Source organism: Portunus trituberculatus, chromosome 43 (genome assembly GCF_017591435.1).
Source record: "Portunus trituberculatus isolate SZX2019 chromosome 43, ASM1759143v1, whole genome shotgun sequence".
NCBI classification, from domain to species: domain Eukaryota; kingdom Metazoa; phylum Arthropoda; class Malacostraca; order Decapoda; family Portunidae; genus Portunus; species Portunus trituberculatus.
In genome coordinates, this window is record NC_059297.1 from 6,794,171 (window position 1) to 6,821,670 (window position 27,500).

General features: G+C 48.1%; 1 protein-coding gene across 11 annotated transcripts in view; it reads left to right on the forward strand.

Annotated features, from left to right (window-relative positions):
* Positions 1–27,500, forward strand: part of LOC123518061 (rho GTPase-activating protein 100F-like) — a 295,924-nt gene that overhangs the window by 208,909 nt on the left and 59,515 nt on the right. For 8 of the 11 annotated variants that reach the window (XM_045278626.1, XM_045278627.1, XM_045278628.1 and 5 more), the window contains exons 2-3: positions 2,889–3,430; positions 21,078–21,191. In XM_045278626.1, coding sequence (XP_045134561.1) covers positions 3,332–3,430; positions 21,078–21,191 — 213 coding nt within the window. In that variant the 5' untranslated portion in view covers positions 2,889–3,331. Of the gene's footprint in view, positions 1–2,888; positions 3,431–5,426; positions 6,183–6,745; positions 7,305–21,077; positions 21,192–27,500 lie in introns of those variants that run through there. The other 3 variants (XM_045278629.1, XM_045278632.1, XM_045278633.1) reach the window with 2 other exon arrangements.

Consider the following 27,500-nt stretch of genomic DNA (forward strand, 5'->3'; position numbering starts at 1 on the left):
CTACTACTACTCCCTTCCCATTTTTCTTGTGATATAAGAAAGAAAAGCTGCAGCAATAATGATATTATCAGTACAAGCACCAGCAGCAGCAGTAGCAGCAGCAGCAGCAGCAGCAGCAGCAGCAGCAGTAGTAGTAGTAGTAGTAATAGTAATAATAGTAATAAGTAATAAGTAATAGTAGTAGAGTAGTAACAATAATCGTTAATAAACATAAAGATACGTAAAGAGAGAGAGAGAGAGAGAGAGAGAGAGAGAGAGAGAGAGAGAGAGAGAGAGAGAGAGAGAGAGAGAGAGAGAGAGAGAGAGAGAGAGAGAGAGAGAGAGAGAGAGAGGCCCACGTTACACACACACACACACACACACACACACACACACACACACACACACACACACACACACACACACACACACACACACACATACATACATACACACACACACAACACTCCACAAGCAAACCTAACCAAACGAGAACACTCTAAGCCAACACAATCACCCACATACTTGTACATGCCAGTGTCTCTCTCTGACCCTTACCTCCATAGAAAGAGAGGACCATAATTTGTTGCTTCGTATTGTGGTGTGTAATTATCTAAGTGCCTTCCATTAGACCAAGTAGCACCTTTGCCATAAGAAAGCTTAAATAGGTGTGTTCGTATTGCGTCTCCAGTACTCCCTTCCGATTTTAGCTCTTAATCAGTAATGGTTTGCTCTCCCACCCCTATTAAGGCCACAGAGATCATATGGCGAGTTTTCAAGGGTATTTTTTTCTGTTGATAAGGCAGAAATCTTGTTAATCTGTCACTGGAATCCTACAATTGCTCCTATCTGGGTATAACTGCAAGTAGAACCTTTTTGGAAGTATTGGAAGTTCTAGCATGGTAACTCTTCGTGGCTCTTGACAAACGAACTCTTCACCTGGTATAATCACACACACACACACACACACACACACACACACACACACACACACACACACACAACGGAGCTAACACACGCGCTTCAGACACACACACACGCACACACCCTACGCCTTCCAAGCCACACAATCTTAAACATCTTAAACAAATACTGTGTTATCTAATCCCAGCCAGTTAGCTAAACACACACACACACACACACACACACACACACACACACACACACACACACACACACACGCCTACCAAGCCACATTAACCACACAGACGCACGCACTCACTCAACCACACGCAACAACTTCCCCTTACTCACGTGCACACACAATCAGAATCTTACGCACCACGCACACAAGTTAATCTCTCTCTCTCTCTCTCTCTCTCTCTCTCTCTCTCTCTCTCTCTCTCTCTCTCTCTCTCTCTCTCTCTCTCTCTCTCTCTCTCTCTCTCTCTCTCTCTCTCGTGTGTGTGTGCGTTTGTTGTGTTTTGATCTAACTTTCTTGTCAGTCTTCTTGTTCTTGTCCTTCATGTCTGTCTGTTTCTTTATCAAACTCTTTCCTTTTCACTTTTTCCGTTTATCCGTGTCTTTGCATCTGTCTCTCACGTCTCGTCTCTCTCTCTCTCTCTCTCTCTCTCTCTCTCTCTCTCTCTCTCTCTCTCTCTCTCTCTCTCTCTCTCTCTCTCTCTGGTGATCAATAGAGACAGGCAGGTGGTCGGGTTGTAGGAGCGGAGGGGCGGGATGGGGCAGGTCGCTGGGGAGCTCTCCATCAAAACACGAGGCTCCCGCTGGTTCCTGGGAGGGGCCTGGGGACGAAAAGGGGAGGGCGCGAGACTCAGGAGGGATGGAGGGTTGTAAGGCGGCGGGAAAACATTAAGCGACTAAATAGATGTTAGCGCTAAAGGTGAAAGAGAAGCAGGAGGAGGACTATACAGGGGGAGAATAACGTGTACGGGATAAATTTAGAAAGGATAGTGTATGCGTAGTGAGTGAGTCTGGCAGAATGGTTTGAATGAATTAGTGACTGTGTGAATGCGTGGGCGGGTCAGAGGTGTGTGTGTGTGTGTGTGTGTGTGTGTGTGTGTGTGTGTGTGATGGATGTTAGTAGTATTTTGTGTATTCCGTAAAGCAAAAGAAATATTACTAATACTTTTATCTTTGTTGTATTTTTTTTTTTTTGTCTTGTTTTGTTTTCATGTTTAAAGCTGTGTAACACTACAAGAGTGAAGTATTTTGAAATTGAATTTAGGTGAACGTGTTTTTGTTTCGTCTACGCTTACATATAATGCTCATGACAACAACGCCAGCAATAATGATACTAAAAATAACAATGATGATAATGATGATGATAAAGATAATACTAGCAACAACGATAACAACAACAGAATCTCTGTAATATGAAAGCCCCCATGATTGCATTTATTAAGAAGCAAAGATGCGATAGCCTTGTTTAGGATGGTAATTACTGACACAATATCTTCCTTCCTTACACGCCTCAAGCCTCATCCTCCCTGCCCAAACTCCTCACAGTCCCTCAGACCCTTGAGGCCAATCCTCACAGTTCCTCAACCCTCATTTCTTACAGTTCCTCCCTCCTCGCTCCTCTCTGTCCCTTGCCATGTCCCTGAGTGGTAGTCCCTTCCCATAGACCAAGATTTCCTCATCGACGTTGGATGAATAGCTAGAAATAAAAGTAAACAAAAAATTTGAAATAATTGAGATTGTGATAAGTTAGTTGGTTGATGGGTTGTTCTAATTTGCGACGCCGCACCAAAATTCTAGGTGGCATGCAGCACACACACCGCCGCTACCGTGTGGAGGGCGTTGTGTGCGTGTCCCTACCGTGTGTATGTAGTGTGTACAAGTCGTGTATGTGTCACGTTGAGGGTTTGTTTTTAATGGGTTAGGTGGAAGGGGGATATTTTTATCTTTTTTTGTACAATTTGATGGTTATGTTTGAGTCTGGTGCTCAGAGTACACGGTGCAAGTGTCAGTCTCAGGTGTGCGCAGCATCGAACGTTTCCTGCTGCTAGAGTCTTTCCTTTTAACGTTCGCCTCCCTGGATGAAGTCACTCTCGAGACCGACTGATCCCCCCGCGCGAGCCTCTGCTGGACTTGTACTCATGGAACAGTTGTCACTGGTGCTCGCACGCCGCCGGACCAGAGGACGGGAGCAAAGTGGATCTCATTGATGTCGCTGCTCGCGGGGAGTGAACGAAGGTCGGGCGGTGAGTAGCATGATCAGCGTGCGGCGTCGGGCATGCTGTGAGCGGTGAGGCTCCCAAAGAGGCAGGATGGCCCACGCCCCGTCGTCGCCGCCCCCGTCGTGGAGGTGAGCCGGGGGGGTGGCGGGGCGGGCAACCTGAGGTCCCAGGAGTCTGCCGGGGCGGGCTGCGTCGGCTGCGTTTCACCCGCCATGTGCGACGTGCGCGGCGGCAGCGGCGGCCCGCCCCACTACCCGGCTTGCGGCTGTCTCTTCAACCATGTCGGCTCCCCATCCAAGGCCAAGGTCATGGTGAGTGCCCCGCCGAGGCCGTGCTGCCCACGCGGCCACACGAGGGCCTAACATTTTTTCATTTGTATTGTTATTTATTTTTGGTGGTGATATATTTTAGAATGTTTTTTTAATGTCACACAGACACAGCTCAAATGCCAAGGCCTCCATTTTTTCCTGCTTCATGTGCATAACAACACGCCAACACTCTCCAGGACTACATCACAAGTCTCCAAAATAATAGAGGAAGACAAAGTAAACATTTCCTTACCTGCTCGTCGCTGGACACATGCGTCACCTGGAATCCCTGTCCTACTGTATCTGTTGATGCGGTGCGTGTGCAAAGCGCTCATCAGTTTTGGGGAGAAGTCGAGGACGACAGGCCGGCCCCGAGTGTCTCGCCGCCTCTCTGTGCCCTCATGAGCACTTGTGCCTACCACGCAGCGCCGCAACTCTTCCCCCACGGGATGGTAAATCTGCATATACTCGGGCCAGCAAACGGCGGTGGTGTTTGACTCAAGCCACGCGCGCACCTTTGGGGAATGTGATGCCCTGATGCTGCTGATGAGTCATGCTTCACCCCTTGCCCCCATCTGTCCTCTCACTCATAGCCCTCTGCACTTCTATCGCTCTCTTCCCTGTTCACATGTCTGCCTATGCTAAGCTGGCAGACCTTCGGATAGAACAATCACTGCGTCAGGTGGTTCTTGGCGACCCCCTGGAGAGAAATTAACAAATATCTTCATGATGCGCAACCTTAATTACTTTTCGTGAAAGATGAAAAGATAGAAAGATCATAAAAATAAGGACAAAATATTAAGGAGGAAGAAGTAAGGAATTATACATGAGATAGTTTACTGAGACGGGCTTGAGAAGACTCCAGAGTAATTAAATACAAGGTGGTCACAAATCATCCGCCGTCGGTCAGTGCGTGAGGCCGCTCGCCCCCTTGCGGCCGAGCCTCGTCTGGGCCACATCGACGCGGTATTGATACATTCAAGCGAGCACTGCCTGGCCTCACCCCGCGGGGTGTGTGTGTGTGTGTGTGTGTGTGTGTGTGTGTGTGTGTGTGTGTGTGTGTGTGTGTGTGTGTATGAATTATAATAAAAGTGCTCTCTCATTCTCTCTCTCTCTCTCTCTCTCTCTCTCTCTCTCTCTCTCTCTCTCTCTCTCTCTCTCTCTCTCTCTCTCTCTCTCACACGAGGCTCCTTCCGCGTTGTGAGGGGAGTTGAGAGTCACATCATGTCAGTGTTAAGCCGTCCAGTAGTGCTGAGAGAGAGAGAGAGAGAGAGAGAGAGAAGAGAGAGAGAGAGAGAGAGAGAGAGAGAGAGAGAGAGAGAGAGAGAGAGAGAGAGAGAGAGAGAGAGAGAGAGAGAGAGAGAGAGAGAGAGAGAGAGAGAGAGAGAGAGAGAGAGAGAGAGAGAGAGAGAGAGAGAGAGGAGAGAGAGAGAGAGAGAAGGAGAGAGGATAAAGCTGTGATATACTCCGTCGGCAGTTTGAACGCACCGGGAGGGATGAGTGGGGCGACGGAGGACCTGCGAGCATGCGAAGGGCCATGAAGGATGCTGGTGACTCAGTGGACGGCAGAGGAAGGCAGGAGCTGGAAGGGGAAAAGGCAAGGGGGTGATGTTAGAGGAGTGAAATGGAAGGGGCAAACGCTTGGAACAGAAAAGAGAGAGAGTGGATGTGAAGAGGGAGAGCAAAAGAGGGAATGCAAGAATGATGAAAGAGGAAAGTGGAGAGGAAAGTAAGTGGATGGGTGGGAAGCTCATATAGGGAATGAGGAATGGGACGGAAATATTTACATAGAAATACAGACTTTATGAAATTTGTGGTCCGTGTACTGTTAAAGAATTGAGTTTGATGTAGAGAGAGAGAGAGAGAGAGAGAGAGAGAGAGAGAGAGAGAGAGAGAGAGAGAGAGAGACTTGGCTAGACATCAAGGAGACTGTGTTTCACAAGCAGACAAAAAACTACAGATAAGGACGCCGTCAGAGGATTATACAAGACAGAAGAAGAAAAGTTGTGGTATTGCAGCAGGACGAGGTGGGAGTTGGGGCATCAGTTTCAGGGTGGGTGCGGGTAGTGGGGATGGAGGAACTAGGGAAGGGTGAAGGGAGAAGGAGGAATGGGGGAGAGTCTTACCTCCTCCCTGGCGAAAGATGTTTAAAGTAGAGTGCCAGAGTTGAGGTCTCGGAGCGGCGGCAGTGACCAGCGCGGGCCGGAGGGATAAGGCAGTGGCTGTACCGGCGGGCGGGCGGACGGGCAGGCGGTGATGCGCGGCGAGGCAGCAGCCGGGGCGCGGTGCTGGGTTGGGCTGACTCACTGGGAAATACCAAGTGAGGGCGCCGCTTGCTATTCCTTCGGAAGTGATCGCCACACGCTGCTGGGCCTCCACTCCTGCAGCACCTCCTCTTCTTTCTCCTCCTCCTCCTCCTCCTCCTCCTCCTCCTCCTCCTTTTCCTACCCGTCCTTCTCCTCCTCCTCATCCTTATCCTCCTCCCCCTTCCCGTCCCCCCTCTCCTCCTCTCCCAGCTGTGGTAAGGTGGAGCGAGGCCGCCGCTCGCACACCAGGGGAGGCGGAAGCTGCGGGTACACACGGCCACCAGCTTTGTGTGGCGCCCAGCACGGCCCTGCCTGACACGCCCCTCCCTCACGCAGCACACCGCCGCGCCGCTCCTCTGCCGCCACGCGCCGCTCAAACCATTTCAACCACCTTCACCATGTTTACCTGGACTCGTTTGTGCCTGGAGAGCAGCGTAATGAGATAAAAAGTGTGTGCAGGTCTCAGTCAGCCATTCATCTCGCATGGGTGGCGGCGGCGACGGCTCACATGGGCTCTGAACCCGCCCAGCTCTGGGGGCGCCACAGTCGACCCGCCACCAAGGAAAATTTCACCGAAGCAACACGTGAAACAGGCCAAACTGACTGTTTGCTTGAATACCGAGTTGCAGTGCGGAGAGTTGTTGTATGAAGGTGCAAGTGTAGACGTGTGTCATGTGGCGGTGAGGGTCCCGGCGAGCATCTGAGGCCGGGATCACTAGCATCTTCGGCCTGGCCAAGCTCGACCACGCCTCCATCAGCCGCTACTATTATTGGATTTTTTTTTTATATATAGTTATTTGTGGTTAAACGGAAAGTGAGACAGACAGTGGTGGCGACCTAGTCCGTGTGGGGTGTGTGTGTGTGTGTGTGTGTGTGTGTGTGTGTGTGTGTGTGTGTGTGTGTGTGTCTGTGTGTCTGTGTGTGTGGCCCCCGCACTCACCCCGACACTGGCAGGAGTTTCGGCACAAAGATAACAGCCCAGTGGATGCATTGACCGAATCAAAATTTACAGGTTACCGTGTTAGTTCCTCGCGAGTATTAGAGGCACAATTGATTAGCGTGGCGGTGGTGCAGACTGACCTGCTGTCATGACGACCCCAGCCGCCTGCCCCGCACCCCACCCCATCTGCCCCGCACTGCACCCGTTGATTGGCTTTCCCCTCTGACTCCGTAGACGTTAGGAATGTGTTGGCAGTATGATGTGTGGGGGACAGAGTCGCGTAGTGTGGGGTGAGGCAGCCGCTAGGGGGCTGTGAGGTGGTGGAGCAGCTAATGAGGCTGACGGTGACTGTGGGAACTCAGAAGGTGCTCGGAGGGGCCCCGGGAGGCTGGCGGAGGCAGCCGGGACCCGCCATCTGTCATGCAGCAACAGATGGCTCGCCCCCAGCTCCCGTGCTCTCATGCACCAGCACTGTAGTTCCTGTGGCCGCACTATGACCCCTAACCGAGCCTTACGTTACCCTCGAGGTCGCCTTATTAACTGTTGATGGAGGACTAAATGCCGGAGGAGAGACGAAGAGAGTGTAATGGCCTGCTTCCCCTTCATGTGTCGCCCGGAAGTCCTAGACGAGGTAGGTCCCCCCCACGTTTCCCCCTTAAAGCATCTTTCTCCGTTTCTGGAATTCAACCCTTCCCCTCCCTCCCCCCGCCCGAGGTGCGAAAGTGGCCGCAAGTTACGAAGGCCCAGTGGCGGCCCCTGCCAGGACGCGGCCGCTCACACACCTCCACGGGTCCGTCGTTTGCAATTCTCGAGTAGATTTTTTCTCTTATATACCACCTGTATATATCCTCCTCCTCCTCCTCCTCCTCCTCTTCCTCATCCTCCCTCCTTCTCCTCCTCCTTCTTCCTCCCTCCTCCTCCTCCTCCTCCTCCTCCTCCTCCTCCTCCTCCTCCTCCTCCTCCTCCTCCTCCTCCTCCTCCTCCTCCTCCTCCTCCTCCTCCTCCTCCACTCCCACAACTACTAGCACTATTAAAATACCCATGCCTCCCCGTAAGCTTCCTAATGACGTAGTAACCTTGCCAGATATTAAAAATGCACAAAAAATGGCCTGGTTTACAGACGCGGGCGGACAGGAAGCAGGTTAAGACAATGCATTTCTTATCGGCCTGACAGCTTGCTCGCCTCCCGCGCCGCCCTCACGCTGGAGGGAAACTTTACAGGCCAGAGGTGGAGGAGGCTTTTCTGGGCCAGCGAGGTGAAGGTTGTTACTGTGAGGAGGGCGAGGCGGGCAAGGTGAGGAGGAAGGTACGAGGGGAGAACCTTTGCTCCCCTTCACTGCTTCACAGAAGGCACAAAGGAAAAAGAGATACTCCTTTCTATTTTTTTTCATTTCTTCCATTTTTTTTTCAGAGCAGATTCGTTAGTTTTTGTCAATAAATATTCTCTCTCTCTCTCTCTCTCTCTCTCTCTCTCTCTCTCTCTCTCTCTCTCTCTCTCTCTCTCTCTCTCTCTCTCTCTCTCTCTCTCTCTCTCTCTCTCTCTCTCTCTCTCTCTCTCTCTCTCTCTCTCTCTCTCTCTCTCTCTCTCTCTCTCTCTCTCTCTCTCTCTCTCTCTCTCTCTCTCTCTCTCTCTCTCTCTCTCTCTCTCTCTCTCTCTCTCTCTCTCTCTCTCTCTCTCTCTCTCTCTCTCTCTCTCTCTCTCTCTCTCTCTCTCTCTCTCTCTCTCTCTCTCTCTCTCTCTCTCTCTCTCTCTCTCTCTCTCTCTCTCTCTCTCTCTCTCTCTCTCTCTCTCTCTCTCTCTCTCTCTCTCTCTCTCTCTCTCTCAGTTTTTCTCTCTTCTTTTCTTTCCTGCTGTCTTTATTTATTCATGTATTCATTTATCCTTTCTTCCTGGCACGAGACACGCCTGCCGAAATACACACACACACACACACACACACACACACACACGGCCCGGTAGCTCAGTGGTTAGAGCGCTGGCTTCACAAGCCAGAGGACCGGGGTTCGATTCCCCGACTGGGTGGAGATATTTGGGTGTGTCTCCTTTCACGTGTAGCCCTTGTTCACCTAGCAGTGAGTAGGTACGGGATGTAAATCGAGGAGTTGTGACCTTGTTGTCCCGGTGTGTGGTGTGTGCCTGGTCTCAGACCTATCCCAAGATCGGAAATAATGAGCTCTGAGTTCGTTCCGTAGGGTAACGTCTGGCTGTCTCGTCAGAGACTGCAGCAGATCAAACAGTGAATTACACACACACACCTTCCCTCCTGTCGTGCTTTCATTTTTACCATTGTGACTCAGTTTTTTCGAAGATTAAGAACATTTTCGAAACAATTGAGTAATTCTTTTGTTTCAGAGAGAGAGAGAGAATAGTCAAGCATTATATTTTTCTCTCACCTTCTTGTCATTTTCTTTTTTTTATTTCCTCCCTCATTCTTCCTTTTTTTCCTTTTCTTTGTTTCAATAGCGCAAAATGACGTGACGCTGCGGTGCATTACACAGAAAACGAGAATTACGGAATATTGTGAAAGGTGTGAAGAAAACGAGGGAAAAAAAGCTTTCTATGCTACCTAGAATACTTTTTTTTTTTTTTTTGTCAGTTTTGGATGTTTTTGTTCTTGTCTTCTGCCATAAAACTCTCTCTCTCTCTCTCTCTCTCTCTCTCTCTCTCTCTCTCTCTCTCTCTCTCTCTCTCTCTCTCTCTCTCTCTCTCTCTCTCTCTCTCTCTCTCTCTCTCTCTCTCTCTCTCTCTCTCTCTCTCTCTCTCTCTCTCTCTCTCTCTCTCTCTCTCTCTCTCTCTCTCTCTCTCTCTCTCTCTCTCTCTCTCTCTCTCTCTCTCTCTCATTTCCTTTTTTTTATATTAAGTCTACGTTGTTTTTCTTATTTTTCTCTTCTTATTTTCTTTTCCGAGTCGAAGTTTCAAAGAAAATTCACGCTTTCATTACGCTCTTAATAAAACCTCAAATATTTCACGCCTCACACTTTCCTCCCTCCCTCCTCCTCCTCCTCCGTGGTATGCCTAAACTCACCCTCAGCCTCATCACCCCTTCATACATAAACACCATTGTACGAGCCTCTCTCTCTCTCTCTCTCTCTCTCTCTCTCTCTCTCTCTCTCTCTCTCTCTCTCTCTCTCTCTCTCTCTCTCTCTCTCTCTCATAAAGGATAGTTTTTTCCTTCGCATATTTTCCCTCTCCTTAACCACACTCCATCTCCACCGCCGCCTCCGCCTCCGCCGCCGCCTCCTCATTGGGTCGGCTGCTCCGGGGTTACTTTTGCGTGAGGTGGTGAATGCGTCGCAGTAAACTATAGACCGTGACCTGTGTGTTTGGTGGTGGTGGTAGTAGTGGTGGTGTAAGTAGATTGTGTGTGTGTGTGTGTGTGTGTGTTTTGTCCTTTGTCATTTCCTCTCTCTCTCTCTCTCTCTCTCTCTCTCTCTCTCTCTCTCTCTCTCTCTCTCTCTCTCTCTCTCTCTCTCTCTCTGTTTCATTCTCCTTGTTCCTGTTTTAGTTTTTTCATTAGCATTATCATTATCTTCCTCCTCTTCTTCTTCTTCTTCTCCATCTTCTTTTCTCTTAATCCTCCTTCTCCTTCCTCCTCCTCCTCATCCTCCTCCTCCTTCTCCTCCTCCTCCTCCTCCACCTCTTCCTCCTCCTCCTCCTCCTCTTCTTTGAGGGTGCAGTCTGTGGTTTTTGGTACGGCCGATATCCTTCTAAAGTAGTGTGGCTGCCCTCCACCTCGCTCGCGCTCACACACACACACACACACACACACACACACACACACACACACACACTGTCTCCTCAATATCTCTCCCGTGTCTGCTTTGGTGGTTAATCATTCTCTCTCTCTCTCTCTCTCTCTCTCTCTCTCTCTCTCTCTCTCTCTCTCTCTCTCTCTCTCTCTCTCTCTCTCTCTCTCTCTCTCTCTCTCTCTCTCTCTATCTTATCACACACACACACACACACACACACACACACACACACACGCGTAGTGTAGTGGTTAGCACGCTCTACTCACAATCGAGAGGGCCGGGTTCGAGTCCCGGTAAGCGGCGAGGCAAATGGGCAAGCCTCTTAATGTGTGGCCCCTGTTCACCTAGCAGTAAATAGGTACGGGATGTAACTCGAGGGGTTGTGGCCTCGCTTTCCCGGTGTGTGGAGTGTGTTGTGGTCTCAGTCCTACCCGAAGATCGGTCTATGAGCTCTGAGCTCGCTCCGTAATGGGGAAGACTGGCTAGGGTGACCAGCAGACGACCGAGGTGAATTACACACAGTAACTCCATCTCACGCTGTGCATTTAATTTTACATGTCTTTTTATTCTGAGTTCTGCTGGCCTAGAGTGACACAGTACAGAGAGAGAAAGAGAATGGTGGTGGTAGTGCACTATGAGGCAGGAAGCAGGGAAGCAGGGAGACAGACAGGGAGAGGCAGGGAGGCAGGGTAGTATACAGGCATGCAGGCAGCGGGTTAAGGCGGTCTGCGGGAGAGGTGAGTCACGGAGAGCCAGACGCCGCGGCCACCGAGCCCTATTGGGGGGAGGACTAGGGGTGCATGGCCACAACCCGAGGAGGCGACGACTGGCTGTCTGGCGGTAGAGGGTTAGGGCAGCCAAGAGCACCAGGCTGGGTTGTGGATGGCTGCCTCTCTGTCTGGAGGTTCATGTACGAGATATTATTTTGTAGCTATATTCTTTTTTCGGTTGAGTTAGGTTTGGTTAGGTGAGGTTAGGTTAGGTGAGGTGAGATGAGGTGAGGTTAGGTTTGGGTTAGGTTTGGTGAGGTGAGGTTAGGTCAGGTTAGGTATCGTTAGGTATCGTTAGGTTTGATAGATTAAATTAGGTTAGGTAAGGTTAGGTGAGGTGAGGTGAGGTTTGGTTACGTTAGGTTAGGTTGGGTTAGGTGAGGTTAGGTTAGGTTAGGTTGTGTTAAGTTACTCTTTCCTTGTATGTAGGTTATGGTTTGCTCGTTTTTTGTCTCATATTTTGCTAGTCTGTGTTTTTCTCTGTCTAGGCTATTATTTTTGTTTTGTTTGTTTTGTGTGTGTGTCTTTCCTGGTATTAGTCTCTCTCTCTCTCTCTCTCTCTCTCTCTCTCTCTCTCTCTCTCTCTCTCTCTCTCTCTCTCTCTCTCTCTCTCTCTCTCTCTCTCTCTCTCTCTCTCTCTCTCTCTCTCTCTCTCTCTCTCTCTCTCTCTCTCTCTCTCTCTCTCTCTCTCTCTCTCTCTCTCTCTCTCTCTCTCTCTCTCTCTCTCTCTCTCTCTCTCTCTCTCTCTCTCTCTCTCTCTCTCTCTTTTGAGCTACACGGCCTTTCTCACTGTCTTTTAAAAAGGAAGTGATCTTTCTTTGTCTCTTTCAAGTTCAGTCTTCGTTGTTTCCTGTGTCAGTTCATGTGTTTCTAGTTTCCTATTCTTTCTTTCTTACTCTTCGTTTGATACCTGCCTTACTTACTTTGTTGCTGTCTCTTACATTGTTATTTTTCTCCTTACTTGCCGTTTAGTTAGTCTTTCTCTTTCTCACTCACTGCTGCTCGAGATGTCTGATTATTGAAGGCTTAACGTTTCTCTCCTCCTAATGTGCCGAGTGTCTAGTGTTCCTCTCAGGCTGTGGACGGTATTGTACAGAGAGAGAGAGAGAGAGAGAGAGAGAGAGAGAGAGAGAGAGAGAGAGAGAGAGAGAGAAAGTTAATACCACCTTACGTAATATATATTTTATACATTTCTTTTCTTGTTCAGATTTTTGTTGAGAGTGGACAAAATGTTTTATTTTTTATTCTTTTCTTATTTCAGCGTTTCTTGTGTCATGTTACTAGTTTAAAGGAAAAATTTTGACAAATATTTTGTCAAATATATTACCACTTCTGTTACTACTACTGCTGCTGCTACTACTACTACTACTACTACTACTACTACTACTACTACTACTACTACTACTACTGCTACTGCTACAGCTGCTGCTGCTGCTGCAACTGCTGCTACTACTACTACTGCTGCTGCTACTGCTGCTGCTGCTGCTATGCTGCTACTGCTACTGCTGCATCTGCTGCTGCTGCTGCAACAGCAACGCTGCTGCTACTTCTGCTGCTGCTGCTGCTACTGCTGCTACTGCTGCTACTACTACTGCTGCTGCTGCTACTGCTACTGTTGCCACAACTACTACTACTACTTTTACTGCTAACAAAACCATATATCTAGCGGTTTGTAATATGTTAATATTCTTAATCTCTCTCTCTCTCTCTCTCTCTCTCTCTCTCTCTCTCTCTCTCTCTCTCTCTCTCTCTCTCTCTCTCTCTCTCTCTCTCTCTCTCTCTCTCTCTCTCTCTCTCTCTCTCTCTCTCTCTCTCTCTCTCTCTCTCTCTCTCTCTCTCTCTCTCTCTCTCTCTCTCTCTCTCTCTCTCTCTCTCTCTCTCTCTCTCTCTCTCTCTCTCTCTCTCTCTCTCTCTCTCTCTCTCTCTCTCTCTCTCTCTCTCTCTCTCTCTCTCTCTCTCTCTCTCTCTCTCTCTCTCTCTCTCTCTCTCTCTCTCTCTCTCTCTCTCTCTCTCTCTCTCTCTCTCTCTCTCTCTCTCTCTCTCTCTCTCTCTCTCTCTCTCTCTCTCTCTCTCTCTCTCTCTCTCTCTCTCTCTCTCTCTCTCTCTCTCTCTCTCTCTCTCTCTCTCTCTCTCTCTCTCTCTCTCTCTCTCTCTCTCTCTCTCTCTCTCTCTCTCTCTCTCTCTCTCTCTCTCTCTCTCTCTCTCTCTCTCTCTCTCTCTCTCTCTCTCTCTCTCTCTCTCTCTCTCTCTCTCTCTCTCTCTCTCTCTCTCTCTCTCTCTCTCTCTCTCTCTCTCTCTCTCTCTCTCTCTCTCTCTCTCTCTCTCTCTCTCTCTCTCTCTCTCTCTCTCTCTCTCTCTCTCTCTCTCTCTCTCTCTCTCTCTCTCTCTCTCTCTCTCTCTCTCTCTCTCTCTCTCTCTCTCTCTCTCTCTCTCTCTCTCTCTCTCTCTCTCTCTCTCTCTCTCTCTCTCTCTCTCTCTCTCTCTCTCTCTCTCTCTCTCTCTCTCTCTCTCTCTCTCTCTCTCTCTCTCTCTCTCTCTCTCTCTCTCTCTCTCTCTCTCTCTCTCTCTCTCTCTCTCTCTCTCTCTCTCAATAAGACAAGCGGTAGTCAGATGAATCATTAGCCTTCGTGTCCTGTCTATCCTTGCCTCGATGTGTTTGCCTATCCAGATTGTGTGTGTGTGTGTGTGTGTGTGTGTGTGTGTGTGTGTGTGTGTGTGTGTGTGTGTGTGTGTGTGTGTGTGTGTGTGTGTGTGTGGATGTGTGTGTGTGTGTGTGCATTTTTTCTCTTATTTCCTTTCCTATGAGGGAGAGAAAGAAAGGAATGAATAGATCCCTTGTGATTCCTTCGTTAATCCCCCTCCTTAAATCCTCCTCCTTCACTGTTACGTAGCTTCCTTCCTTCTTTCTTCGTATCTTTCCTTCCCTCCTCCATCCTTCTCTCCTGCTCTCCGCCTTCCATTCTTCCTTCCGTACTTAATCCTTCAGTCTCTTCGCTTTCTTTCTCTTCTTCTCCCTTCGTCATTTGCATTCTTATCCTTCACCTCCTCTTCTTTATTTCTTGATCCTTCAGTTCTCTTGTTTCTCCTCCTCTTCCTCCTCCTCCTCCTCCTCCTCTTTTTATCACTTTATTTCATTTCATCTATTGTTATTTATTTTTGTTTTCATTTCTTTTCTTCGTATTCACTCCTTCTCCTCTTCCTCTTCATCCGTGTCTTCTCTCTCTCTCTCTCTCTCTCTCTCTCTCTCTCTCTCTCTCTCTCTCTCTCTCTCTCTCTCTCTCTCTCTCTCTCTCTCTCTCTCTCTCTCTCTCTCTCTCTCTCTCTCTCTCTCTCTCTCTCTCTCTCTCTCTCTCTCTCTCTCTCTCTCTCTCTCTCTCTCTCTCTCTCTCTCTCTCTCTCTCTCTCTCTCTCTCTCTCTCTCTCTCTCTCTCTCTCTCTCTCTCTCTCTCTCTCTCTCTCTCTCTCTCTCTCTCTCTCTCTCTCTCTCTCTCTCTCTCTCTCTCTCTCTCTCTCTCTCTCTCTCTCTCTCTCTCTCTCTCTCTCTCTCTCTCTCTCTCTCTCTCTCTCTCTCTCTCTCTCACTCTCTCTAATAATCAACAGAAAATTTATGTTCAAGACTGTATTTATTTTTCCTACTCCTCGCTCTTCGTCTCTCTTCTTCTCTCTCTCTCTCTCTCTCTCTCTCTCTCTCTCTCCTCTTTCTCTCTCTCTCTCTCATTATAATTTTCTCTCTCTCTCTCTCTCTGCGTGGGGCGATGCTGTCTCTCTCTTGCTCTTGCTCTGCACTAACCTCTTCGTCTCTCTTCATCTCTCTCTCTCTCTCTCTCTCTCTCTCTCTCTCTCTCTCTCTCTCTCTCTCTCTCTCTCTCTCTCTCTCTCTCTCTCTCTCTCTCTCTCTCTCTCTCTCTCTCTCTCTCTCTCTCTCTCTCTCTCTCTCTCTCTCTCTCTCTCTCTCTCTCTCTCTCTCTCTCTCTCTCTCTCTCTCTCTCTCTCTCTCTCTCTCTCTCTCTCTCTCTCTCTCTCTCTCTCTCTCTCTCTCTCTCTCTCTCTCTCTCTCTCTCTCTCTCTCTCTCTCTCTCTCTCTCTCTCTCTCTCTCTCTCTCTCTCTCTCTCTCTCTCTCTCTCTCTCTCTCTCTCTCTCTCTCTCTCTCTCTCTCTCTCTCTCTCTCTCTCTCTCTCTCTCTCTCTCTCTCTCTCTCTCTCTCTCTCTCTCTCTCTCTCTCTCTCTCTCTCTCTCTCTCTCTCTCTCTCTCTCTCTCTCTCTCTCTCTCTCTCTCTCTCTCTCTCTCTCTCTCTCTCTCTCTCTCTCTCTCTCTCGCTAAAGCAACACACTCTGATATCGGAAGCTGGTATTGTATGTGCTTGAGTTTATACTGAGGTTCAGAATTAATCTCCCGGAGGCGGCGGTGGCGGGATGGCGAGCAGAGGCACGTTGATGGCGCGGCGGGAATGGCGATGGGAATGTGGGCGCGTGAGGTGAGGGTGGTGATAATAGGACACCTTAGTGGGTTGAGGACGCGTCTTAGGATGGCTTAGTTCCCTCTTTTCCTCCTCTTACACACACACACACACACACACACACACACACACTACGTCCTGCTTCCGTGTTTTTCTTCCTAGTCTAGTCTTCTTTCTCTTCCTTCTTTTTTATTTTCTTTTGATATTTTTTCCTTTATCTTCCTCTTCTTCCCTTTTTCTTATTATTTCTATTTTTTTTTCCTTTTCCTATCCTTATCTGCTCCAATTCCTCGTCCTCCATTACTCGTTCTCTATCTCTTTTCCTTATTTGAAATCTTTATCCTCATCCTTCTACTTGTCCATTTCCCCAAATCTACCTAACTCTTCATTTCTACATTTTTCATCTTCCTTCACCCCCTCTATCACTTTCCTTTCACTTCTCCCAGTTAATCACTTCGATACATTTCCGTACCCTCCTATTCCTTAACATCGCTCCGCAGATTTAGTAGCCTGTAAGACGCGGCAGGACGATTCTTAATGAGGCAACATTTAGGTAAAACACACCTTTATGTACTCGCAGTTAGCGCTTCGTGACTACTGAGACGATAAGCTGCAGGGCGGGTGTTGGGAGCGCTTGGGTTTTTTAAGGTTCCTGCTTCCCGTGCATGTGTTGGAGGGAAGGCGACACGATGAGAGGTTAGGGAAGGTGGATGTGTGTTAGTTGAGCGAGTGACTGACTGGCTGGCTGGCTGGCTGGCTGGGTACATGGTTGACTGGTTGGCTTACTCTAGTTTGTTTTCTCTCCGTTACTCGTTCGTTTTGCTCATTGGTTTTGCGAGTTGTGTGTGTGTGTGTGTGTGTGTGTGTGTGTGTGTGTGTGTGTGTGTGTGTTCGTGGCGTTTCATTTTTATGTGTTATCCTTATGCTTTTTTTTCACTTTTTATATTTTTTTTAGAGCTTGACTGAGTTGAATATTTCTGTCTCTCTCTCTCTCTCTCTCTCTCTCTCTCTCTCTCTCTCTCTCTCTCTCTCTCTCTCTCTCTCTCTCTCTCTCTCTCTCTCTCTCTCTCTCTCTCTCTCTCTCTCTCTCTCTCTCTCTCTCTCTCTCTCTCTCTCTCTCTCTCTCTCTCTCTCTCTCTCTCTCTCTCTCTCTCTCTCTCTCTCTCTCTCTCTCTCTCTCTCTCTCTCTCTCTCTCTCTCTCTCTCTCTCTCTCTCTCTCTCTCTCTCTCTCTCTCTCTCTCTCTCTCTCTCTCTCTCTCTCTCTCTCTCTCTCTCTCTCTCTCTCTCTCTCTCTCTCTCTCTCTCTCTCTCTCTCTCTCTCTCTCTCTCTCTCTCTCTCTCTCTCTCTCTCTCTCTCTCTCTCTCTCTCTCTCTCTCTCTCTCTCTCTCTCTCTCTCTCTCTCTCTCTCTCTCTCTCTCTCTCTCTCTCTCTCTCTCTCTCTCTCTCTCTCTCTCTCTCTCTCTCTCTCTCTCTCTCTCTCTCTCTCTCTCTCTCTCTCTCTCTCTCTCTCTCTCTCTCTCTCTCTCTCTCTCTCTCTCTCTCTCTCTCTCTCTCTCTCTCTCTCTCTCTCTCTCTCTCTCTCTCTCTCTCTCTCTCTCTCTCTCTCTCTCTCTCTCTCTCTCTCTCTCTCTCTCTCTCTCTCTCTCTCTCTCTCTCTCTCTCTCTCTCTCTCTCTCTCTCTCTCTCTCTCTCTCTCTCTCTCTCTCTCTCTCTCTCTCTCTCCTCTCTCTCTCTCTCTCTCTGAGAACCTCCGCCAAGAACCACCTGTAGTTTTCTTCCTCTCCTCTTTCTCCTCCTTCCTTCTTCTCCTCCTCATGCTCCTTCTCCTCCTCATGCTCCTCCTCCTCCTCCTTATGGTCCTCCTCTTCTTCTTCCCCTGAGAACCGCTTCTACTTTCTCCCACTCAAGAATCCTCGCGTGTTTTTCTCTACTCAAGAACCACGATATTTTTCTTCTTTTTTTTCCTACGGAGAGTCCTTAGTGGTTTTTCCCTTCAAGAACGGAGTGCAGTGGGTTTCTTGTCCGTAATCAAGAACAGGGGTGTTTTTTTTCCCTTTACAAAGAATGGGTGTAGTTTTCCCCTTGACAAAGAGCTGGTATATTTTTCCATGTTAAAGTCCCAAGATTAGTTTTTTTTTTTTTCCTTCACCGGATGTATTTCTTTTTTCCCTTTTCAAAGAGCCGAATCTAGTATTGCGTCCCCCTCCCTCCTAGTGAAGAATACCTCATTGTTCCCTACCCCATTTCGAAGATATGGTTGTCGGTTTCCACTTGAATCTCTCCCCACTAAATTTCCTCCGTCTCAAAAACCCTTCTAGTATATACACTAGTTTCCCTCACCTCCAGGAAACCAGTCGTTTGTTTTCCCCTTCCAAGGAAGAACGATCTGTCTAGTTTTCAGTCTCCACCAAGAACCACAATATGTAGCTTTCCCTCCCCAAGACCTATCTCTAGTTTTATCTATTATTTCCCCACCTTTGAAGAACCACCCAAATCCCCCGACCTCTAAAAGCTGTCTTCCCACTCTCCCTTCCAAGAAAAAACACCCTAAGATTTATTTTCCCTCTAAGAACCCGTATATGTTGCAATTTTTCCTCCCATTCTCGTGTAAGTAGCGTCCTAGATTTTACCCCTTTTCTCACCCCTGCCTGCCTCTAGTAGTACGTAGGTTTTCCCCGTGAAGAAGAAGACCCAGACGCGTGTACTGTTGTCTTACCTCACTCCGTCTCGCACCGCTATGCATAATTTTACCGTCAAGTGAAATTAGGTGACGGCGGAACGCAGAGTATGGATGTGCCTTGGCGGCGCAGGGAGAGAGAGAGAGAGAGAGAGAGAGAGAGAGAGAGAGTGTGGCGGCAGCAGCAGCACCTTACATCAGCAGGTGAGCTTCAGGTTGACCTACAGGGGTTCCCGCCGCCTGATTTGCAAGCCCGCTGTGGTCTTTGTGTTGCAATACAATCAGGGACAATGACGACTTGGCCACGACGTGATGCCTCTTCGATCACTTATGAATTATACTTTCTCTTACGGCTCCGACTAGTAACCATTTGCCGCCGCGTTGAATGAGGTGGGGCGCTTCCTCTCTCTCTCCTACTCTCCCTCCCTGCCTCCTGCCTCTGCCCCTCCCGCCAGAAATATGTCATTAGAACGCGCAGGACAAAACAGATACGAACCTTAAAGCTGTCCGCCGGTGTCACGTGGGGACTTTGCCTTGGCTGATTGAGGTTAATTTATTGTTGGTGGTGATGGTGGTAGTAGTGGTGGTAGTGGTGGTGATGTTGTCTGTGTGGTTAGCGTGGTACCACGATTTGCAAGGGCGTGGTGATGAGGAAGCAGGAAGGAGCAACACATAGTCTTAAATACACATCAAAGGGGTTGTATGCTCTCTCTCTCTCTCTCTCTCTCTCTCTCTCTCTCTCTCTCTCTCTCTCTCTCTCTCTCTCTCTCTCTCTCTCTCTCTCTCTCTCTCTCTCTCTCTCTCTCTCTCTCTCTCTCTCTCTCTCTCTCTCTCTCTCTCTCTCTCTCTCTCTCTCTCTCTCTCTCTCTCTCTCTCTCTCTCTCTCTCTCTCTCTCTCTCTCTCTCTCTCTCTCTCTCTCTCTCTCTCTCTCTCTCTCTCTCTCTCTCTCTCTCTCTCTCTCTCTCTCTCTCTCTCTCTCTCTCTCTCTCTCTCTCTCTCTCTCTCTCTCTCTCTCTCTCTCTCTCTCTCTCTCTCTCTCTCTCTCTCTCTCTCTCTCTCTCTCTCTCTCTCTCTCTCTCTCTCTCTCTCTCTCCCCCCCCATCATGCACATCCCAAACAGGTACGTTGGTGTAATCAACACACACACACACACACACACACACACACACACACACACGTACTCATTCGCCATGCTCTCGTAGATCAATATCTCGTAGCGTACCATTACATGCACTCTTTTCCCTACCAGAGAGAGAGAGAGAAGAAGAGAGGTTGAGAATAGTGAGTGGTGTTAGGGAAAAGCTTCAGAATATATCATTGGTGGTGCGCCTGCGTGAACTCAATAATTTCACTTGTGCTTCGATATCTGAGGATGACCTGTGTGTGTGTGTGTGTGTGTGTGTGTGTGTGTGTGTGTGTGTGTGTGTGTGTGTGTGTGTGTGTGGTTGGCTTGGTGAGTCTCGTCCTAGCAAATATCGAAGTAAAGAGACCAACCAAAGGAGAAAATTAGTAAGCAGTCTGAGGTTCAGGAAATATCTTCTTTTTTTTTTTTTTACTTCTTTTTTTTTTTTCATGCGCGTGTATGTGCCGGCACTTTCCCTCGTACACCCGAGCAGATTATTGAAGCTGCCCTACCATCTCCCCCACGCTTCCTGGGCTGTGTGTGTGTGTGTGTGTGTGTGTGTGTGTGTGTGTGTGTGTGTGTAAGTTGGCAACACTCACCGTAGCCCAATGTCTGCCACCTCCTGCTCTCTTTCCTCCTCCTCCTTCACCTCCTCCTCCTCCTCCTCCTCCTCCTCCTCCTCCTCCTCCTCCTCCTCCTCTCTCTCTCTCTCTCTCTCTCTCTCTCTCTCTCTCTCTCTCTCTCTCTCTCTCTCTCTCTCTCTCTCTCTCTCTCTCTCTCTCTCTCTCTCTCTCTCTCTCTCTCTCTCTCTCTCTCTCTCTCTCTCTCTCTCTCTCTCTCTCTCTCTCTCTCTCTCTCTCTCTCTCTCTCTCTCTCTCTCTCTCTCTCTCTCTCTCTCTCTCTCTCTCCTCTTTGCCCCAGGTACCACCACGCATGTCATACTTCGTCCGCCCGACACCCCCTCCCAGCCCTGTTCAGACCCTTTGTGTGTGTCAGCCCCAAGCCCACGATTGTTGCCTGACCACCCGGTGCCCCTCCCTCCTCCCCTGGTTCTGGTCTGGCTCGGACCCGCCGCCCACACCCTGGGTTTGCTACAGCTGCAGCCTCCGACCCAAAATTTAATCTTCAGCATTGGCAATGGAATTTAGTGTGGTTATCTCTGAGCTTGTTAGCAGACTCTAGAAAATGTGGATATCGCTTTTGTACACGGGCAAGGCTGCTACACCGCCCACAGTCTCTTTTTCGCCAGGCCCTTCTTGGCCGTGCCCTCCGACCCGTGTTTGTCCCTCCCCCCACCTCCCGGAGCGTGGCGATAGGAGCCCCCAGCCCCCCGACTGTCTTTAGCGCAGGGGGCCGGAGCACCTCTCGCCCTACGGAACATTCCCGATCCTGTGCGCGTAATATTCCAGTACTCTTCCTCCTAAACCACCATAATTGCCTGCCAACCACTACATATGACATCTCTCGTAGCTCCATTTACTTCTTGTCTTCCATTTACTGCACTCCATCTGTGTTGACATGCGTCCAGTGAGGAGGCCGCTGTGGTCAACCGCCACGCCCTAAAATGTCCATGCTTCTTCCCCCGCCCGCTGTCACTCTACTGACGCTTGTTGTTCTTCACAGGAGGGATCCAATGGTGTGGGGGCCGAGCTGGCAGCGTCGCCACGGAGGCAGGTGGCCGGGCCTTCCCGTGGCAGAGATCCTCCCAGCATGGTCGTCCAAGGAGACTTCCGCAAGGTGAGTGTTCATTTGGTCAATTTCGTTCCTAGAAACGCTCAGATTTTTTAAAGTTTGTCTTAAAATTCCCCTTTGGGTTAATTTTTGAAAGTGGATATAAGCCAAAAGCACGTCATTTTGCCATTATACATAATAAATTTGCAATTAGAAAAAAAAACTACAGCTTAGGCATAGTAGTATAAGCGGCCAGATAACGATGGATAGAAATTAGATCAGTTTTCTTTAGATAATGTACTATCACACGACAGAGATAAGTGTAGAGGATCGAAAAAACTCAGTCCTGCAATTAAGTCATAGAAACATGTAACAATGATAAGGATAATGAAAGTGCCTCGATGTTTGCAGGTGTTGGCAGGTGTGATTGTGTAATGACGCTGGCCACATGCACGCTAATATCCAGAAACCCAACACTTACGTACTAAAGTGACCACACGTCTTTTTCTAAATGTCTGTTTGTGAAGCCTGCTGTGTTTTAAATTAGGTTAGATTAGGTTAGGTTTTCGCATAGTCATGTCTGCCATTGGAGTCTGTGGCAAGTCTTTTTTTACTTCATAATTACCTTCACGCTTACTGTTATTAGCTGCAGCATCACCTTCAGTGTTAGCCGTATCGTTATCGCCCAATGACTTCCTGGGCTGCAATAAACACACCGCTAAGGGACGCAATGACTGGGACGAGCGGGGAAAACCAATACGGGAGCCACGCCAAGTCTTTCAGACTGCACTAATCGCTGCAGCATGTATGGAAAGGAGTGACGGCTGGTAGTGGTGCAACACACACACACACACACACACACACACACACAGAGAGAGAGAGAGAGAGAGAGAGAGAGAGAGGAGTTGGAGTAGGGAGAGAGACGAAGGAGGACAGAGAAAGACATTGATAGACAGACAGACGGAAAAAGGAACAGAAAATATAGTCAGATCCCTTTTCGCAACACACACACACACACACACACACACACACACACACACACACACACACACACACACACCACGTTAGCCCGCTCCTCGTCGTCTACAAAGTGCCTATAAACCTCCAGCTGGCAAAATAAAGAGTCGAGATTGTTTCCTAAGCGAGTCGGTGCGAGCCGCTGCCGCTGCCGCCTTCTCCACCACCTCCCACCCGTCCTTCCTCCTCCCGCACCACTTAAAGAGGACGGCGGCGACTCCCTTAGTGATGTCATTTAAGGGAACATCATACGCTACTGGAGAGAGAGAGAGAGAGAGAGAGAGAGAGAGAGAGAGTTTATGCCTTCACTCAGTAGATTGCTTATGATCATCCCAGCCACTATAACACCTTCCCGCCCACCTGTCACCATTACTTGGGCGCGGCTTTAACAGGTGTACCAAGTGTTGCCACCACCGCCACTACCACTCGCACACACACACACACACACACACACACACACACACACACACACACACACACACACACACACACACACACACACACACACAGGCATTATTAGGAAGCATTAAATTTGGAAGAACAGTAAGACAGCATTTCCAACAATAGAAACAGCAGAAGCGCCAGTAGATATCGTATGCTGTCAGAAAGTATATAAATAAAAGCACTGCGGAAAAATGTGTCACTTTATGGCCAGAGGAAGACGTTAGGTTTACATGAGACAGTGGCGGTGACGGTGACGGCTGAGAGGATGGACTGATTGACACATGCAAGCTGGTAAAAAGACAGAAAATAAATACAAATAGATAAACTCAGGCAGGCAGACAGATAGACATATAGAGACATACATAAGAACATAAAACAATACAGGGAATTGAATATAGCTTCTTGACCTACACTAGACAGAAAGACGGAATTTGAATTCAACAAAGATACAAACAGACAAACACATAAGCCATATATAGATAGACAAATATACTAGCAAAGATACGGACTGACAAACAAACGGAGAAGAAAAAGGACATGCAATGAGGCATTAGGAGCAAGAACTGAGCAGTTACTCAGAGAATGAAGTAGCAGCTAAACCGACAGACATCACACACCACAACTCCCGTCATCATAAATTACAAGAGTGACCACAAGTCTTCCCTAACTTCTTTTCGCCTTCATAATCCTTGGAACAAAATCGATATGTACTGAAGTCTAAGAAGAATAGTTGACAATGCTCACAAATATTGCCAGTGCACCAAAACGTAAGCATCTCGCCAGGCTCATATCACAGAATCACAGGCGTCACCGCGTCACCAAAAGCCGAGACGAAGGACCACATTCTGAAACACTTCTGCGCCGCACCTCAACTATTTTCAAAAGGCACTAGTTTAAGTGACATGGATTTCTAAGGATGTTTTTTTTCATGATAATAGTAATAAAATAACTAGATCTTTTTATTATTAGGAGGAGAAACACTCGTGTGAAATCTCTGTAGGTTTTGAAAATAGTCATGGTGAGAGAGTGAAGGGAATTTCTTAATACGGGCTGCAGTCCTCTGCAACACCCACCTCACAGTAACATCAGCACCACAACATACGAGGGAAGGTCTCGCGCCATGAGCAGCGGACGTGAGGGCGCCGCAGCTGCTCCCGCTAAGTTATCCTGACAGAAGTAACGAAGCAGATATCAACTCCGCCTTGCTGGGAGGACGGTGGTGTAGACTGTAGAGGCAGCCGTCGCCCGGTGCTGTATCTCAAGCCGCTCTTTGCCAGCCGTGAGCACTTCATTGTAGGATGAGGATGGAGAAATAAAAGTGTCACACGATAACGAGTATATGGATAGATCATAGGTAAAGTAAGAGAATAATATATGAAGAACAGTACAAATAAGGGCAGGAACTCAAGAACCAATTAACTTCAATCTTTTTACAGGGAACATTTTCAGACCGATTGTTAGTTAAAGTACCACATTAGAAAAAAAAATTGTACAAGCGAATATTATACATAAACCACAAGAAAGAACAGATATAAGAAATGTATAGTAGAATCAGTAAACCTCACACATTGTACAAAAAAAGATGAAGAAAAATGTAAAAAAGACATACTTTTAAACAAGGCTGGATTCTTATACTATCCTCTATCTGCAGACCTCGCCTCACCGCCTCACTAGCGTTGCCGCCTTCACCGTCCTTACTGAACCGTAGCCTGCCCTTTTACAAAACTCCCGTGAAGTTTTAACGATACAAAAAGATATTAGAAAATCGCTAGCCTCCAGTGATCATTTGGTCTGTCGCTCCCTGAAGACAAAAGACACAACCCGCCGACGCCGAGTCTCTAAGAAGCTGACGTTCATCGCCTACATGAGAGTCAGCGTTGTCCTGGCACTGTGTCACTCGTACTGCTTCATTCTCAACATAGCCCGCTAGTGCCGAGATTATTTTTCCTTTGTGTGTGTGTGTGTGTGTGTGTGTGTGTGTGTGTGTGTGTGTGTGTTCACCTGAAGGGCAGACCAAATTGTAAAGCTGAAATGAACGAGTGAGTGGTTTTCCGTTCGGACACACACTCTAGTTAGGTTGGCTTAGTTCGGTCGATAGCACAGATATTAGAGAAGAAAGCCTCCTCGATGTGTCGCTCGCAGAGATGAATATAGAAAGAAAACGCAAAACAATAGAAACTGACTGATTTAGTTTCGTCTATTTGTTGATGCCAAAAAAATGTTATATCAAAGATGACAATGAGTATTTCACTAACTCACTCCTCATTTCGCTCATCACTCAGGACAAAAGCATTAGGCAGTGTACCAAGCTGTGTACCGGTATCAATCTCAGCACGTGTGCGATCAAGTGTACCCTGATGAGTCCCATTTTCTCTTGAGGAGTTAGTGACGAGAAAGACTCTAGTCTGCGAGCGAGCGGTAGCAGCAGCGAGACGAGACATCCCCCCGCTGCACCAAGATTAAAGCTGTTGATTGTTGGAATTCGTATCACTTCCTGTGCCGGTAACATATTCCAAACCAGACCACAATTTGTATACCACACTGACACACATGCAGAAAAAAAACAGGAAAACACGTATTTGGAGAGATTACACCCTGAGAGAGAAAGAAATAGAACTAGAGTTATAGAATAAGGGAAGAAAGGAGGGAGAGAAAGAATATGAAAGTTTTGAAAGGAGTTACATTGAAGGATCGGCAGGACTGAAGCTGGTACTGTCGACAGGCGCAAAATGTTTCTGACGGGGCGGCGTAATCCTGGAGGCTTCTGTGGCTGCGCGGGAAAAATGCCTCAGGAAACACTAATAGTTACTGGATCGAGGCTGGCTGGAGTCTGACGGGGAGAAGCTATAGTGTGGCAGACAGGGAGGGACGTGATGGCTGCTGGGGGACGGAAATAAACCCGGCTAGAATGTAGGCTGTTAGAGAGAGAGAGAGAGAGAGAGAGAGAGAAGGATCCGTACTCTCAAATGTTTCTGTGTGTTAAGTCGGCAACCTTTAACAAAATCTATAGTGGAAATTAGGGGTATTTTGAAGAGTGTTTTCATAATTCTGAACATTGTCACAGAACAAGAATCCCGCACCAATGACAGGAAAAGCACCATGAAGACACACGAATACTAATACTGATCTCTTTGCGCTTTGAAAACAGTGCAGGTGAAATCTTGAAATATTTACGAATACAAACAGAACGCAGAGAATTTTCCTTCCTTAACGTTTCAGTACCATGACGCGTTTCCATATTCATTCTGGTTACTATTTGGTGATTTTAAATAGCTTCAGAAACTCATGTGGGGATGAAAAAAATAATGAGGACTGTAGCCATTAATCTTCTGACTTCCTAATGTCAAAAAAATGGTCTCAGTACACAAAAATAAAAGTAAAAATGTGTCCCAGCACTGAAGGGGTTAGAACATGATTTATAACAGACTAGACAAGGCATTCATAGAGTTCTTAAGTCACAAGACATAGTGACAAACAACTCTCTCCTTCCTCCTACTCTTCCACTTTCTCCTCCCCTTCCTCTTCTTTTTCCTCCTCCTCATCCTCCTACTCCTCCTCCTGTTAGCCTACCGTGCCGCTTACTCAAGCCTCTCCAATCAACTCCCATTACTAGTATTCTATTTAGCACTGCAAACCAGAACGAGACAGGACGGAGGTATAATATTCTCTCTCTCTCTCTCTCTCTCTCTCTCTCTCTCTCTCTCTCTCTCTCTCTCTCTCTCTCTCTCTCTCTCTCTCTCTCTCTCTCTCTCTCTCTCTCTCTCTCTCTCTCTCTCTCTCTCTCTCTCTCTCTCTCTCTCTCTCTCTCTCTCTCTCTCTCTCTCTCTCTCTCTCTCTCTCTCTCTCTCTCTCTCTCTCTCTCTCTCTCTCTCTCTCTCTCTCTCTCTCTCTCTCTCTCTCTCTCTCTCTCTCTCTCTCTCTCTCTCTCTCTCTCTCTCTCTCTCTCTCTCTCTCTCTCTCTCTCTCTCTCTCTCTCTCTCTCTCTCTCTCTCTCTCTCTCTCTCTCTCTCTCTCTCTCTCTCTCTCTCTCTCTCTCTCTCTCTCTCTCTCTCTCTCTCTCTCTCTCTCTCTCTCTCTCTCTCTCTCTCTCTCTCTCTCTCTCTCTCTCTCTCTCTCTCTCTCTCTCTCTCTCTCTCTCTCTCTCTCTCTCTCTCTCTCTCTCTCTCTCTCTCTCTCTCTCTCTCTCTCTCTCTCTCTCTCTCTCTCTCTCTCTCTCTCTCTCTCTCTCTCTCTCTCTCTCTCTCTCTCTCTCTCTCTCTCTCTCTCTCTCTCTCTCTCTCTCTCTCTCTCTCTCTCTCTCTCTCTCTCTCTCTCTCTCTCTCTCTCTCTCTCTCTCTCTCTCTCTCTCTCTCTCTCTCTCTCTCTCTCTCTAATGGGTTTGTGATACAGGCTTGATACCCAAGTGTTAAGGCTGAGAGGCCTTGGTGGTGGTGGCTGTGGTGGTGGTGGTGGTGGGAAGATACAGGCGAGGGGCTCAGAAGGTCAAGGGTCGCGTGGGTATATCATTTCCCGTTCAGAGAGAGAGAGATAGAGAGAGAGAGAGAGAGAGAGAGAGAGAGAGAGAGAGAGAGAGAGAGAGAGAGAGAGAGAGAGAGAGAGAGAGAGAGAGAGAGAGAGAGAGAGAGAGAGAGAGAGAGAGAGAGAGAGAGAGAGAGAGGAGGGGAGAGAGAGAGAGAGAGGGGGCAGACTTAGACGGCAGAGACAAATGACCAGACCGACAGACAGATTGGCTAAATCAGACGAAAGAGGACAGGGAAAGAGACAGACAGACATATAGACAAGAGATAGATAATGCAGAGACATGACTAACAAGAAGGAAACATCCCTCAACACACACACACACACACACACACACACACACACACACACACACACACACACACACCGCGTAGTGTAGTGGTTAGCAAGCTCGAT